The sequence below is a fragment of the Talpa europaea genome (assembly GCF_964194135.1).
Source record: "Talpa europaea genome assembly, chromosome: 13".
Taxonomy (NCBI): domain Eukaryota; kingdom Metazoa; phylum Chordata; class Mammalia; order Eulipotyphla; family Talpidae; genus Talpa; species Talpa europaea.
This window is the reverse complement of record NC_140080.1, coordinates 71,031,791-71,046,728: the sequence shown is the minus strand read 5'-3', so window position 1 is coordinate 71,046,728 and position 14,938 is coordinate 71,031,791. Positions and strand designations below refer to the sequence as shown.

Genomic DNA, 14,938 nt, shown 5'->3' with positions numbered 1-14,938 from the left:
AATCAAAATCAACAAAAAACTATGAACCAGAGACACTTTTTGGGGGGTGGGGGGCGGGAGGGGAGGGATTGGGGTCAGAATGGGGGGTTTGCAATTGTATGGGGGAATATAAAAATAAAATTTATTATTTAAAAAAAAAAAATTTGTGAGATGCCTCAGAAGCAACTCTTAGGGAAATTTTTGCCCTAAAAACCTGTATTTAAAAAAAAGATTTGAAATCAATGATCTTTAACTTTATAAATTAGAAACAGAAGAGTAACTGAAACTTAAATAAGTAGAAGAAAATAAAAACAAGAAAAAAAAAACAATGAAACAAAACCAACCAAGGAAAGCTAACAAAACCAAATGCTAGTTCTTTGGAAATATCATTAAGAAAATCATTTTCTGCGCCTCCCCAGTGGCGCAGCAGGTTGAGCGCCGCCCTGTGAAGCTGTCCGCAGCCTCTGCAGCGCGGGTTCAATTCCCAGCCGGCTAGGGAGGAACCCACATGACACGGCAGACCTCTCCTGCCTCTCTCGCTGTTTCCCTCAGCAGTGTCTTTGGTCTGTCTGCCTGTTCTGCTCCCTGCTCTGTATCTGGTGAAGTCTCTCACTCTCCCGTACCTCTGGCCTATACCCCAGTTCTTGTATAAAGAAATAAATCTTAAAAAAAAAAAAAAAAAAAAAGAATAATGGGGGCCTCCCCGGTGGCGCAGGTGGTTGAGTGCAGCGGCCTGTTCGATTCCTGCCGGCCTCGGGGCAACCCACATGACAAGCAGACCTCTCCTGTCTTGCCCGCTGCTCCCCTCAGCAGTGTATTTCGTCAGTCTGCCTATTCTGTTCCCCGCTCTGTCTCTGGGGAATCCTCTGATCCTTCCGCACATCTGGCCTGTACCCTGGTTCTTGTATAAATAAAACAAATCTTTAAAAAAAAAAAGAACCATGATGTAAAAAATAAAAAATTAATTAAAAAAAAAAAGAACTTGGTAGAGAAACCTGTCCTTTTAAAAAAAAAAGAAAGAAAAAGAAAATCATGTCCTGGCCTGCTATTGTCAATAGCAGTAATTGCTAGAAAGGTGACATCACAGAAGATTCTTCAGGTATTATTAAAACGATCATATAGGAATATTATGAATGATTTTTTGCCAATAAATCTGACAACTCAGATAAAAGGGACACATGTCCTGAAAAAGATACCTAACTAAATTTGTTAAAAATGTTAGTTTAAAGGAGTATATACTTGCCACAAGCCAGACAACTTGAAAGGAAAAAATAATCAATGATACAATTGACCATGCCCTAAGCTAAAAATAAATTAAATGCTCATATAATTCTATTCCTATTACTAAGGTCCCATCCTTCCCATAAGCACCTATAACCGAAAGAAGTATTCTCAATATCAGTTCATAGAGGACATAATAAGCAAGAGGGCAGGCAGTGCACATAAACAGTTCTTAAGATGACTCTAATACATGCCAATGGCAAGAAACCACAGCAAAAGCAGGGACAAAAAAAAAAAAAAAACAACCCAGAGAGGCCATCCAAGTGAACAGTGCTCATCATCATGCAAAACAAGCAGATAACATTTAGAAAATACAGAAAAATGTGAAAATTTCAGAACTTACAGTCCTCCATAAATATTCTCTCTCACCATAGAATATGGATACTGAGAATCCAGTTCAAGATTATTCTATCCAACAAATGTTTGAAGTCCACTCTTCTGCAGTGCCATGCACTATGCTGGCTAGCTCAGCTGCTTACTGCCCTGCCTCACTCTAGCATGGGCCAAGGGACTTAGGTCAATATAGTCAATACCGAAAGTATCCTCAAGGAATGGTGAGATGGAGTGCGCTGTGGATTTTACCCTCACTCCCCTATGTCTAAAGGTCCCCAATTACTTAAAATTTACTTAGCATATCTTTAGGTATTAGTTTAAGATACCTGGCTAGATTTTTTTTTTAGTAGGGCACAAATCAGCTCAAACCAATTATTTAAGAACAAAACGTGCACCTGAAATAGATTTAAAATGCAGCTGTGAGATTTTGAAGGAACAGAAGAGAATGAGAAAGCAGTTCAGAAAAAGCAGAAACCTAAGGCCTTTCAGGTAGTGTTCTGCTTCAATCACTGTAAACTTGAAGGAACCTGATAATCAATAACCTGTGACCAAATTAAATAAAAAAGTAAAATCTCCTACCTTACAAGCTGAGGCAAGCAGAGTCTTTGAATTGTTACAGGCAACACAAAATATTTCATAACCATGTCCATATCTAAAATTGAAAGAGAAAATGCATGACTCCTTTATTAGTAAATGGACCCATTCTCGTGCTACATTTTAAATTTTATTATCAATCTTCTTTAAAGGAACACTGGATAAAAAAAAATGCCAGTTATCTAGAATAATAAATTTATCCAAAGATTAATATACAAGTTTTAACCCCTAGGCAGTCAGTACACTAAACAATAAACCATGGGGAGGTTTTGATAGGAAACAACTGAAGGAAAAAAAACCATTAGAATAACAGATCTTAAGTCTATTTAGAAAATGAAATATGGGCCTCCCCAGTAGCGCAGTGGGTTGAGCGCAGCGCTGCGAGGCTGTCCGCAACCTCTGCAGTGTGGGTTTGATTCCCGGCCAGCCAGGGAGATTCCCACATGGCGTGGCAGACCTCTCCTGTAGCATCCGCTGCTCCCCTCAGCAGTGTATTTCGGTCGTCTGCCTGTTCTGCTCCCCTCTGTCTCTGGTGAATCCTGTCACCCTCCCTTGCCTCTGGCCTGTACTCCAGCTCTTGTATAAAAATAAATCAATCTGGGCCTCCCCTGGTGGCGCAGGTGGTTGAGCACAGTGGTCTGAAGCTGTCAGCAGCCTCTGCAGTGGTGATTTGATTCTGGCCGGCAGGCGAGGGTCCCACATGGCGCAGCAGACCTCTCGTCTCGCCCGTTGTTCCCCTCATCAGTGTACTTTGTCAGTCTGCCTGTTCTGTTCCCCATTCTGTCTCTGGTGAATCCTCTCACCCTCCCACAAATGTGACCTGTACCCCGGTTCTTGTATAAATAAATAAAACTTAAAAAAATAAAATAAAATAAAAATGAATAAATCTTAAAAAAAAGAAAGAAAATGAAATATGTTGGGGCCTCCCTGGTGGTGCAAGGGGTTAAAGCACAGCACTGTGAAGATATCCGCAGGCTCTGCAGCACGAGTTCAATCCCCAGCCGGCCAGGGAGCTACCCACATGGCACAGCAGACCTCTCCTCTCTTACCCACTGCTCCCCTCAGCAGTGTATTTCTGTCAGTCTGCCTGTTCTGTTCCCCCTCTGTCTCTGGTGAATTCTCTCACCCCTGCACATCTGGCCTATACCCAAGTTCTTGTATGCATTAATAAATACATTTAAAAAAAAAAAAAGAAAATGAAATATGTTATGTCTCTCTACTTTCAAAGACCAGTAAAAATATCTTACAATACATACAACATAAAAATCTGCGTTAAGTCTGATTCTGACGCCTTATAAACAGTCACAAGATTTTGAGGGTCTCCCTGGTGGCCTAGGGGTTAAGTCTAAGCACTATCAACACTATGGCCTGAGTTTCTGATCCCTGGCCAGGGAGGTGACCCACATATGGCATAGCAGACCTCTCCTGTCTCGCCTGCTGCTCCCCTTAGCAGTGTATTTCAATAATTCTACTGTTCTGTCCCCCACCACTGTCCCCCCGCCCCTCCCCACACCTCTGGCCAGTTCTTCTACACACAAAAAAAAATATCTTTAGAATAAGGAAGGAAATCCAGGTAAAACATAAAGAAAATCAAGTTGAGGGTGTGTGTGTGGGGGGATCATAAATTAAAACAGAATTAGACCAAAGAGTCAAGTACAACTTGACTTACAGTTTTTGAACTTCAGGCCACAAAGTATTCTGCAGAAGATGATCCTCAGTGGGAGGTTCTACAATAAATTTATAGCACTGCAATTAGTATTTTTTTCTATGCAAATGAAAAAAATGAATTCTATAGCACTTATTTAGGTCAGAGGTGACAGATGTCATCCTATGTGTACTAATGATTCTATTAAAGCATCTTTTTGTCATTTCTTACCAGTAAGTATAGAGGGTTGAAAGGTCACCTGGTGATACTCTAAACCAGTGTTAGTTAACAGCTGCTCTTCCTCAGAAGGCTGAGAAGCTATATCTCCTAGGTTAAAAGAAATACACCAACATTATGATTGCAGTCACTATTTATATGTCTGCTATACAAGTCCCACTATTAAGGCCATCCATTAGAAGGTACTGGCACTTCAAAGTAGACTCTCAGTGCAGGGAAACTAGCACCATCTGGGTAAGTAGCACATCCATGTAGAAACCAAAGTCAAACATATTCCACTACTCTGCTAAACTTTTTAAAGCACTAGTACTTTTTGAAGCACTAGTCAACTCCACACAGACTCCTTTTTTCTTTGACCCAACATTTTCCAAAATTTGAGAACAATAGACTAGACTATTCAGGCTACCCATGTTCATTTTTGCAGTTGTAGTGCTCCAAGAGATTATTTTGTGAATACTGCACCTATATCAGGGTCTATGTGTATATACAGTACTTATCATGAAATAGGTGATGAAGAAAACAAAGATATACAATGGAATCTTTAAAAAAAAAAAAAAAGAGCGGTGGTTAGGTATACATTATACAAATGTGTAACTAGATTTTGTGTACCACTACAGGTACAACTATTTTGGAGGCTAAAGCCTTACCCTGAAAGACAGCTTTATTTGATAATCCCAAAGCAGGGACAGTAGCTCCTTCTGGAAGATCACCATCTTGCTGGAACAAAAAAGTATGATAGATGTACTTTAAATGCTAAAAGTTATCATTACCTCAGACAATACAAAAAAATGCTCATAAATTCTGAGAAGCAGTTTAAGGTCACCCTGTGTGGATATCTACCCATACTTGCACTTCCTGAACCAACAGATGCAATACTCATCAATTACTCCTCAGCAGACAATCTCCAAATAATCCCTATCTTACCCAATACTTAAAGTCAAGTCATCCATGAGTTCGACAAACCCTAACAGCTCAATGGGTTTCAGGGTCTGAAAAGGAAGGCACTGAGTTAGCACTTAGTAAAGTGTGGGCTGTAAATGGAAGACCCAGAATGCTGCTTCCAAGAGTGTCTCAAAGGCATAAATCCCTGATGATGCTCCTGCAAGTAGTTATTTCTTATTAAAGGTATAGTCACAGCATTAGACTTAAACAGGTTTAAATAATTTATACTTTAAAACTCTGTAACAGAGTGCCATTTGAAGTACCAAAAAAACTGTGTATCTTCTGCAATTTATGTCAAATTGTCCCATACAAAACTATACACTATCAAAACTGGCAAATGTCCATATGCCAAATGTGTTTCTTACAATGTACATGTTTATACAAGAGCCTGAACTCAATACAAATAGGAGCAATGGAAATTTAAACCATCACCAAAACAGCTATTCAGGACATAAGAGACTATATCTTTTATCTCAGAAACCAAGAAAAATAAAACAGCATGAATAAGAACACTAAGAAACATTCTCACATTCCTATCCAAAACTCAGTATGGGTACAAAAGGCAGAATACAACACAAAGCTTTGCAGTTTACAAGATTTCATCTTAGGATACAGAATTCAGTGTGTACCTAGAACTAAGCTTCTCATGGAACCCTAAAACCACATTGCAATCTCTAGAACTGAGAGGCCTTGAAACTGTCCCTCCACCCCCAGTGCTCTATGTAATAACCACAACTGAGACATACCTTTTGATCTTGTTCCCACCATCCATTATGATTAGAAACAAGCAGAGCAGAATCTTAAATCATCACATAATTAAACCTATGGCATGTGATTTTTTTTTTTTAAGTAAATCTATTTTGGAGAGTCTCTGGCTCAAGGCTCAAGTGTATCCTGCTCCCACACAGTATTTACTTCCCATTGCTTTCATTGTTTAAGAACCTCCAACAGCACCCCACAGTCTAAACTGGGTCTACAACCCAAGGTCCTCCACCATTTGACATCCCACCCCCCCTCCTCATTTCCCTCTATATATGCTTCATTCTAATACCACTGGCCACCCTGCTGCTCTCTTTGTCTCCTTCCTTTTGCCAATCAAAAGTGTACTTATCCTTCTCAAGCTCAGAACCAAATTTATGATCCAACTCTCAGTATGTGCACTTCTGCTTAACACAGCTATATTCCTACTTCTTGCCCTTCTTTCAAACTACTCAATAATTTCTATAACCTATGTATTTTTAAAAGTAGCTCAAATTTTTCAGTAGGAAAGGGAGAGAGACATAAATAAAAATCTACCCTTTCAAAACGCACATGAAGTCCCATTAAGCATTTTCTCATTACTGCAGTATAGGAATTCTCTTCCCTCTATGAAATTGACATCAGACTTAGCAATTGAACACACTCATCTAACAACTACAGATACATAAATTCACTACTCCTTATCCCTAATCTATACCTAGGTGGTAATCTCTTTGAAAATATAAACATTATATATATTGTTTTACTGTCAATACCTAGCACGGCGAAAATAAATAGTACTTGTACCTTAATCCAACATTCCAATTCTGCCTTAAGGTGTTTGGGTTAATTTGTTACAAAATCTCTGAATTTAATGTTTAAATTACTGAATACGGGGATTGCAATTGTATGGGGAATATAAAAATAAAATTTATTTTCAAAATAAATAAATAAATAAATAAATTACTGAATGCCACATACAAATTTGTCAAACCAGTAATAAATGATTTGACTTCCTATCCAGATGCTTCATTTATAGACTTAACAGACATTTAAAATGAAGTGACAAGCTTTAATTAAAACATTTAGAAGAATACTCACATTACACAGTACATGATTCAGTGACTGGCTCGTAATGGCACAAAAATTTTCCACAAAATTCCGGGGCGCAGAAAATACTCGAAGAACTTTCTCATCTGCTCCAGATACAAACTGAAACCGATTTATCATTGCCAAGCATTTCAGGTCATATCCATGAATCTGAGGCCTTGCAATTTCATGCCAAGTTACCTGGGTATTAAAATAGGATAAACTAAAATAAATACTCATTTCAAAACCCAATTTCTTTTCAACAAGCAAAATGTTAGACACAAAATTTCTATACCATAAAAATATGACCATGGGGCAGTAATCCATATTGTATTTGTTAATAGTCAATTCTTTTTATGAGTTGTATTCTCTTGTACAGATATACCAAAACCTACTGATCCATTTCACCTGTAGATAGACATTTGGGTTGTTCCCAGTTTTTGGCTTTTCTTGAAAAGCAGTTATGAGTATTTGGGTACAAGTCTATGTGTGGCTACCTGCTTCTACTTCTTGAGTAAATGCTACCTATGAGTAGAATGGCTGGATGATTTGGCAGATCTAACCTCACATTTTTAAGAAACTGCTGAACTACTGTCCAAAGTGGATGCACATTTTACAATCTCATCAGCAGTGTATGAGAGAGTTCCAAATGCCCATATTCTCACCAACTCTTGGTTGTCAGTCTTTTTAACTTTGATCATTCTGATAGGTGTACAATGGTATCTCATCATACCTTTCATTAACATTTATGATTAATGATGTGGATAATCTTTTCCTGTTCTTATTTTCCATCGATACATCTTTTTTGAAACACATCTATTCAAGTCCTTTGTCCATTTTTTAAAATAGAATTGCTTGTTTTCTTACTAGTCAGCTTTGAAAAATTCTTTATATATTCTGGATACAAGTCCTATATCAGATATGTGCTTGGTAAATACCATTCTCTCAGTTTGTGGCATCTCTTTTCATTTTTCTAACAGTCTTTCAAAGAGTAGCAAATGCACATTTTCCAATTTATCAATTTTTCTAATGGGTCAAGAACTACTCAGCCATATAATAACAAATTACAGAAAACCACTCCATATCACCTGCCTTGTTTTCTAGCTAACTACAGATGGTGTTCCCAATGTCCTCAACAATATTAATTTGATTTTATCACCTGCCACTAAAGTAATAATGTTAATAGCACACTCCATTAGCTCCCATGAACTAACCCAGAGTTGGTTCCATAAATTTTTATTAGAAATTGAAGCTTATTATAATGCATATAGCAGTTCAATGGCTTACCAGTGACAAAGCTTTGCTGTGATTTTTTGAGCTCAGGGCCAAGATTGAAGAGTTTCCTGAACAAGAACTGACCTTAACCACTATTATCTAACATTGTATGACCACACAAATTAGCTTTTATTCGACAGACTTGGTAATACAGAACTTTTAAGTAAAATGAAGTAAATACATTTTGATAACAACACTTGAATTATAAAGAGTACAACTTTAAGTTATCAAGAAAATGCCAAACTGTTTCTGGAGCAGTTGTAACATTTTGCACTCCCACTTGTGATGTATGAAAGTTTTGTTTATTCTGCATCCTTGTTATTGTCACTATTTTTTACCTCAGTTATTCTAGAGGGTATGTAGTGGTATTTCCTCCTGGTTTTAATTTGCATTTCCCTAATAGCTAACAATGTCCTCATGGATGTTTTCTGAAGTAGATTAGTCAAGTAGGAAAACATCTTACCTGTGATTGGCCTTTTCTCTTCCATGGAGCAAAAAGTCGAGTTGTCTGGTCAGTACCAACAGTGATGATAAATTCTCCTTCCGGATCCCATATTAGGTCTTGGACACCATCAAAGTGTCCTGAAATGACAATCTCTGGAGTCCACTCTCTCTACAATGAAAGTGCTCATTACACATCAAAATAATCAGACTACCAATTAGGACTACCAATTAAAACAATTAATATAAAGTCTGATAATGTCCTCACAGAACTAAGACCTATTAATGCAGAAGACTAAAGCCCAAGGGGGCCTCCCTGGTGGCCTAGGGGTTAAGTCTCAGCGCTTATCACCTCTATAGCCTAAGCTCCATCCCTAGCCAGGAAGCTAACCCACATATAGTGCAGAACATCTCTCCTGTCTCGCCCCACTCCCCTTAGCAGTGTCTTTCAGTAAATCCACCTGTTCTGCTCCCCACTCTGTCTCTGGTGAATTCTCTCATCCCCTTGCATCTCTGGCCTACACTTCAGTACTTCCATGGGAAAAAAAAAAGAAAAAAAGACTAGAGACCATGCTTTTATAACTCAACGGTCCCTCAAAGCTAAGTCTAACAAATATGGTCAGTCTTGAAGTTAAGCTGCATTATTTTCTGGTCAAAATAAAAGGCTGTGGCAAATAAATACAATTAAGGCCCTCTGTGATATAAAAACTGATTCTAAAGTTAGCACTAACGGGAGTTTCTGAAAAGTTTGATCAAAGGGTAGGACTTTTGGACTACTCCTAGTTTTCCACTGTAGCAGTCCTAAAGGGCAGTATTTGATGTAAAAATCAGCCTTGACTGTAACAAATGTATCATTGTGGTACAGGATGTTCACAGTGGAGGAGGCTGTATGTATGTTGGGGGGGGAGTCTGGAGGGGAGGCAGGATGTACCAGAACTCTGTACTTTCTGTTACCTTTCACCCAGTATTTAACTGCAGTATAATGTCTGCAAGAAGTGTTGTCATGTGAACTTAAATGCCTCTACTGTGGTTCTGCAGAGTGTTGTAAGCAGAACTACACTATTTACCTAGCTTTCACTTAGGATTCAATCCATCTGATTAGAAACTTTTTATTTGAAATTGATTTTCTTACTGAATTAACTGCATTCTGTTTCCAAAGGTGCAATGCTCCATGGAAAGCATGAGCAATGATCATGGAGCCATCTTCATTGAACTGGCAATCATAAAATCCCAGAGTATTTCCACCCACTTCACCTACTCGAACCTATACAAAAGAATAATTCTTATTAGTCCACATTTCTGAAAACAGAAACCACTGATTTCAGAGACCAAGTTTTCACTTCTTCAACAAATAAAAAATTGCAGTTCTAGGAATACAGACTTGGAATTTAATTGTTCAGATTATACAACCCAATTTTTTGTTCCTTAAATATCCTCATTTTTACCTGTTCTAGCCAAACTCCTGACTCTTCATCTGGAGCCCAGAGAATCATGGTTTTATCCATTGAAGCAGACAACAATCTCATTGGCTGCTGTCGAACACCATCTAAAGAATAAAAACTGATGCCTTAGGTGAGCAACAGCATCATGTTTGTAATTAATTAAAAACAACAACAAACAAACAAACAGAAGCACTGTAAGAACATTCACTGCAGCACTGTTTATAATAGCAAAATTTTGGAAACACAAATGTCTACCATTAGAACAGATAACTAAGTTGCATACAAGACAATAGAATATTATACTGCAATACAAGTAAACCAGAGCTACATAAATCAACATGGTCACACCTAAAAAAGATAAGCTACAAAAAGGCAAGTTTTAAGAAGACACATTGACAGCAAGCTTTAATAGCTATAAAACAACATTATTTATGGCTATAAAACTGTGTTCATGTGTTTATGGCTACAAAAGTATAAAAACATGTATGGGAATGATATGCAGTGAATTCAGTACTGTAGTTATCTCCAAGGAAGGATGGAGGAGAAAGAGATTCGGAAGAACATACAGGGACCCTCAATATCAATATCTAATTTATTTTCTCCAAACCTACAGTAAATATGGCATAATACAGTTGATGCTGGAACAACACAGGATTAAACACCCCAGGTCTACATATATACATAATTTCTTATAAAAAAGCAATGTAGACTTATAGTTAACAAGTATAGTTTCGTACCGTAATTATATTTTCTCTCCCTTATGATTTTAACATTTTCCTTTCTCTAGCTTACTTTGTTGTAAGATACAATATATAATATATATAACACACAAAATAAGGTTCAGTAGACTATTTTAGTAATTATTTAATTAGTGAAGCTTCCAGTCAACAGCAAGATATTGGTAGTTAAATTGTGTGGAAGTCAAAAGTTACATGCAGATTTTTGACTGCCTAGGGGCTAGCGCACCTCACCCCCGCATTGTTCATGGGTCAACTACCTAATAAAAGTGGAATGATGGTTACCTGAGTATGAATTATTGCTATTCCCCATTCTTGCCTTGGGGAAGGGGTTGGGAGAAGGATGTGAGACTGCATCTTGTTTTCTCTATTCTCCCAGCACCAGCCTAAGTAAGCAAAGAACTGCCATGCCATAAATGAACATTAAGGCAAAAGAGAAACTAAGTGTACTCCACTCTGGAGTACACTTTTCAATGGCTTGAGCATCCAGCGAAATACTCTGCCGACTTGAAAATGTCAGAGATTTCCAATCACACTCAATTCCTCCATTTCATCTGGTCAGCTTAAAATTCTGTATGTGAGATTTTTTACATAAAATAAGGATTATGTGTTTTTCTTCCTACCTTTGTAAAATGAGGGTTGCCAATGAACTGCATTTACCCAGTTTTCATGACCAGCCAGCACAGTCTCCAGAGTAACTGCAAATACTATTTTAATACCTAGAACAAAAGTATTAGAGAAATATTTCCTCAAAAGTCTTGTAAAAAAGAACATTTTAATAATTAATTCAGTTTGCAATTATGTCCCCCTCCCCCAAAATTTGAACATGATCTAGATTCAATTAAAAAACATGGATTCTAAGTTTCATTTACCTTGCCTACTATTCAAAAATTACAGGAGAAAAAAAACGCTAAAGATCTGTAATCTTTTTAAATTTTTAAAACATCCACTTTTATACTGCAATTAAAAAGTAGACAAAGAGGGCCTCCCCAGTGGCACAGCAGTTGAGCAAAGGGTTGCAAAGCTGCCCGCAGCCTCTGCAGCGCCGGTTCGATCCCCAGCTGCTCCCCGGCCACCGGAGGAGGGTCCCACATGGCGCGCAGACCTCTCCTGCCACCCGCTGCTCCCCTCAGCAGTGTACTTCGGTCCTTCTGCCTGTTCTGTTCCCTGCTCTGGCGCGATGAATTCTCTCACCCTCCCGCACTTCTGACTGTACCCAGTGCTTATATAAATAAATAAATAAATCTTTAAAAAAAAAAAAAAGTAGACAAAGACATGTCTGCCTGCCTTCTTGATATTCTTTCTCATTACCAGAGTGTAACAGCCTAAATATCATTTTTAAAAAACCCTTAAAATAAATGTAGAAATATAGGAAGTCAAATCAGTATTGTGAACTTTCAAACAAAATAATTAATGAAAACATCACTATGTCACATTTAGAAATAACTACATAGAATATGCTATTGTATTTCTTGGTTCCCCATGAATCTATGTTACCATAATCTAAACTGATAGACTTTGTAACCAAGAAAAGCATTGACAAGTATATTTCTAGGTGAAGAATACTTGTCACAGAGGAACTTTGTAATTAATTTTATTTTATTTTTTTATTTATACAAGAACCAAGGTGCAGGCCAGATGCACGGGAAGGTGAGAGGATTTACCAGAGACAGAGTGGAGAACAGAACAGGCAGACTGATGAAATACACTGCTTGAGGGGAGCAGCAGGCACGAGAGGAGAGGTCTGCGGTGCCATGTGGGACCCTTGCCAGCCGGCCGGCCAGCCAGGAACAAACCGGTGCTGCTGAGGCTGCAGACAGCTTCATGGCACGGCACTCAACCGCCTGTGCCACGGAACTTTATAATTTAAATACATATCAAAAGTATTTTCTACAGGATTATGCTAAGCGAAATAAGTCAGAAGGAAAAACAGAAATATTGGATAGTTTCACTTATATGTAGAATATAGAGAAACTAAAGGTTACTAATACCAAAACCAAACAAAGACAGCACAAAAAAAGAAAATTAAAGGCCAATCTCCCTAATGAACACTGATGCAAAAATCCTCAACAAAATCCTTGCCAACAGAATCCAACAATGCACCAAAGGGATAAGACACCACGATCAAGTGGGATTCATCCCAGGGGCACAAGGATGGTTCAACATATGAAAATCAGTGTAATCTAACACATCAACAAAAAGAAAAATAAAAACCATATGATCATATCAACAGATGCTGAGAAAGCATTCGACAAAGTCCAACATCCATTTATGAAGCCGGCCCTTGAAATTCTAGGGAGAGAAGGAATATACCTTAACATGATAAAAGCCATATGCGACAAGCCCACCTCCAATATTATTCTCAATGGCGAAAAGAGAATAGATGTCCTCTCTCACCACTGCTCTTCAATATAATACTGGAGGTCCTAGCCAAGGCAATAAGACAAGAGAAAGACATACAAGGAATCGATAGGGAAATAAGAAGTAAAACTATCACTATTTGCAGACGATATGATAATATACAGAGAACCCGAAAAACTACTCAAAATAATCAACCAGTTCAGTAAAGTAGCAGGATACAAAATCAACACATAAAAATTAGTAGGCTTCTTACACACAATCAATCAATATGAAGAAGAAATCCAGAAAACTATCCCTTTTAAATTGAAACAAAAAAAATCAAATACTTGGGAATAAACCTAACAGAAGAGGTAAAGGACTATGCAAAGAAAATTATAAAAAACTGTTAAAAGAAATAGATGACGACATAAAGAAATGGAAAGACATCCCCTGCTCATGGATTGGAAGAATTAACATTATTAAAATGTCCATCCTACCGAAAGCAATGTACAGATTCAACGCTATTCCAGTAAAAATCTCAATGACATTCTTCAAAGAAATAGAACAGACACTGATGAAATTCATATGGAACCACAAAAAACCACGAATAGCCAAAGCCCTACTGATGAAAACAAAGGAGAAAGGAGGTATCACACTTCCAAACTCCAAATTATACTACAAAGCCAAAATAATTAAAACAGTTTGGTACTGGAACAAAAACAGACACACAGACCAATGGAACCAAATAGAGAGCCCAGAAATAAAACCACACTTATGTGGACAATTGATCTTTGACAGAGGAGCAAAGAATATGCAATGGAACACGGACAGTTTGTTCAATAAATGGTGCTGGGAAAACTGGACTACCACATGCAAAGAAATGAAACTAGACCACTACCTTTCATTGTGCACAAAAATCAACTCAAAATGGATAAAAGAACTGGACATAAGACATGAAACCTTAAAATATACAGAAGAAAATATAGGTAAAACACTACAAGACATACATCGCAATAACATCTTTATAGACTCATCACCCAAAGCAAAGAAAGTCAAGGAAAAGATAAATACCCGGATTACATCAAACTAAAAAGCTTCTGCACAGCAAGAGACATTAACCAAAACAGAGACACACCCCACTGACTGGGAAAAAAATTTTTGCACCCCAGTCAACTGATAAGGGACTGGTCACAAAGATATAGAAAGAACTCATAGGACTCAACAAAAACAAAATAAACAATCCAGTCAAGAAATGGGCAGAAGAACTTAAAAGACATTTGTCCAAAGAGGAAATGCAAATGGCCAACAGGCATATGAAAAAATGTTCAACATCCCTGATAATCAGGGAAATGCAAATTAAAACCACAATGAGATACCACCTTACACCAGTAAGAATGGCACATATCAAAAAATCAAGCAACAACAAATGTTGGCGGTGATGTAGTGAAAAAGAAACTCCCCTACACTGCTGGTGGGAGTGTAAACTGGTCCAACCACTATGGAAAGCTGTGTGGAGATTCCTCAACCTGCAAAAGATAAGCTTTCATATGATCCAGCAATTCCACTCCTAGGTATTCACCCAAAGAACATAGAAACATTAATTCAAAAGGGCACCTGCATTCCTATGTTTATAGCAGCACTATTTACAATAGCTAAGCTATAGAAACCACCCAAATACCCAAAAACAGATGACTGGATCAAGAAGATGTGGTACATATACACAATGGAATATTACTCAGCAATCAAAAAGTATAAACTCATGCAGCAACATGGATGGCGCTGGAAGGGATCATGCTCAGCAAAATAAGCCAGAAAGAGAAAGAAAAATACCGGATGGTCTTGCTCGTAGCAGGAATTTAGAAAAC

At 37.8% G+C, this 14,938-nt stretch overlaps 1 protein-coding gene across 6 annotated transcripts in view; it reads right to left on the bottom strand.

The window, feature by feature from the left end:
• The window catches only part of ELP2 (elongator acetyltransferase complex subunit 2), a gene marked incomplete at both ends in the record, with an annotated part of 48,279 nt that overhangs the window by 14,100 nt on the left and 19,241 nt on the right, over positions 1-14,938 (bottom strand). For 3 of the 6 annotated variants that reach the window (XM_084252487.1, XM_084252488.1, XM_084252492.1), the window contains 9 exons: positions 2,173-2,245; positions 3,857-3,914; positions 4,064-4,159; positions 4,717-4,786; positions 6,851-7,039; positions 8,577-8,726; positions 9,687-9,818; positions 10,000-10,100; positions 11,357-11,452. In XM_084252487.1, the coding sequence (XP_084108613.1) occupies positions 2,173-2,245; positions 3,857-3,914; positions 4,064-4,159; positions 4,717-4,786; positions 6,851-7,039; positions 8,577-8,726; positions 9,687-9,818; positions 10,000-10,100; positions 11,357-11,452 (965 nt within the window). The remainder of the gene's footprint in view (positions 1-2,172; positions 2,246-3,856; positions 3,915-4,063; positions 4,160-4,716; positions 4,787-6,850; positions 7,040-8,576; positions 8,727-9,686; positions 9,819-9,999; positions 10,101-11,356; positions 11,453-14,938) is intronic. The other 3 variants (XM_084252489.1, XM_084252491.1, XM_084252490.1) reach the window with 2 other exon arrangements.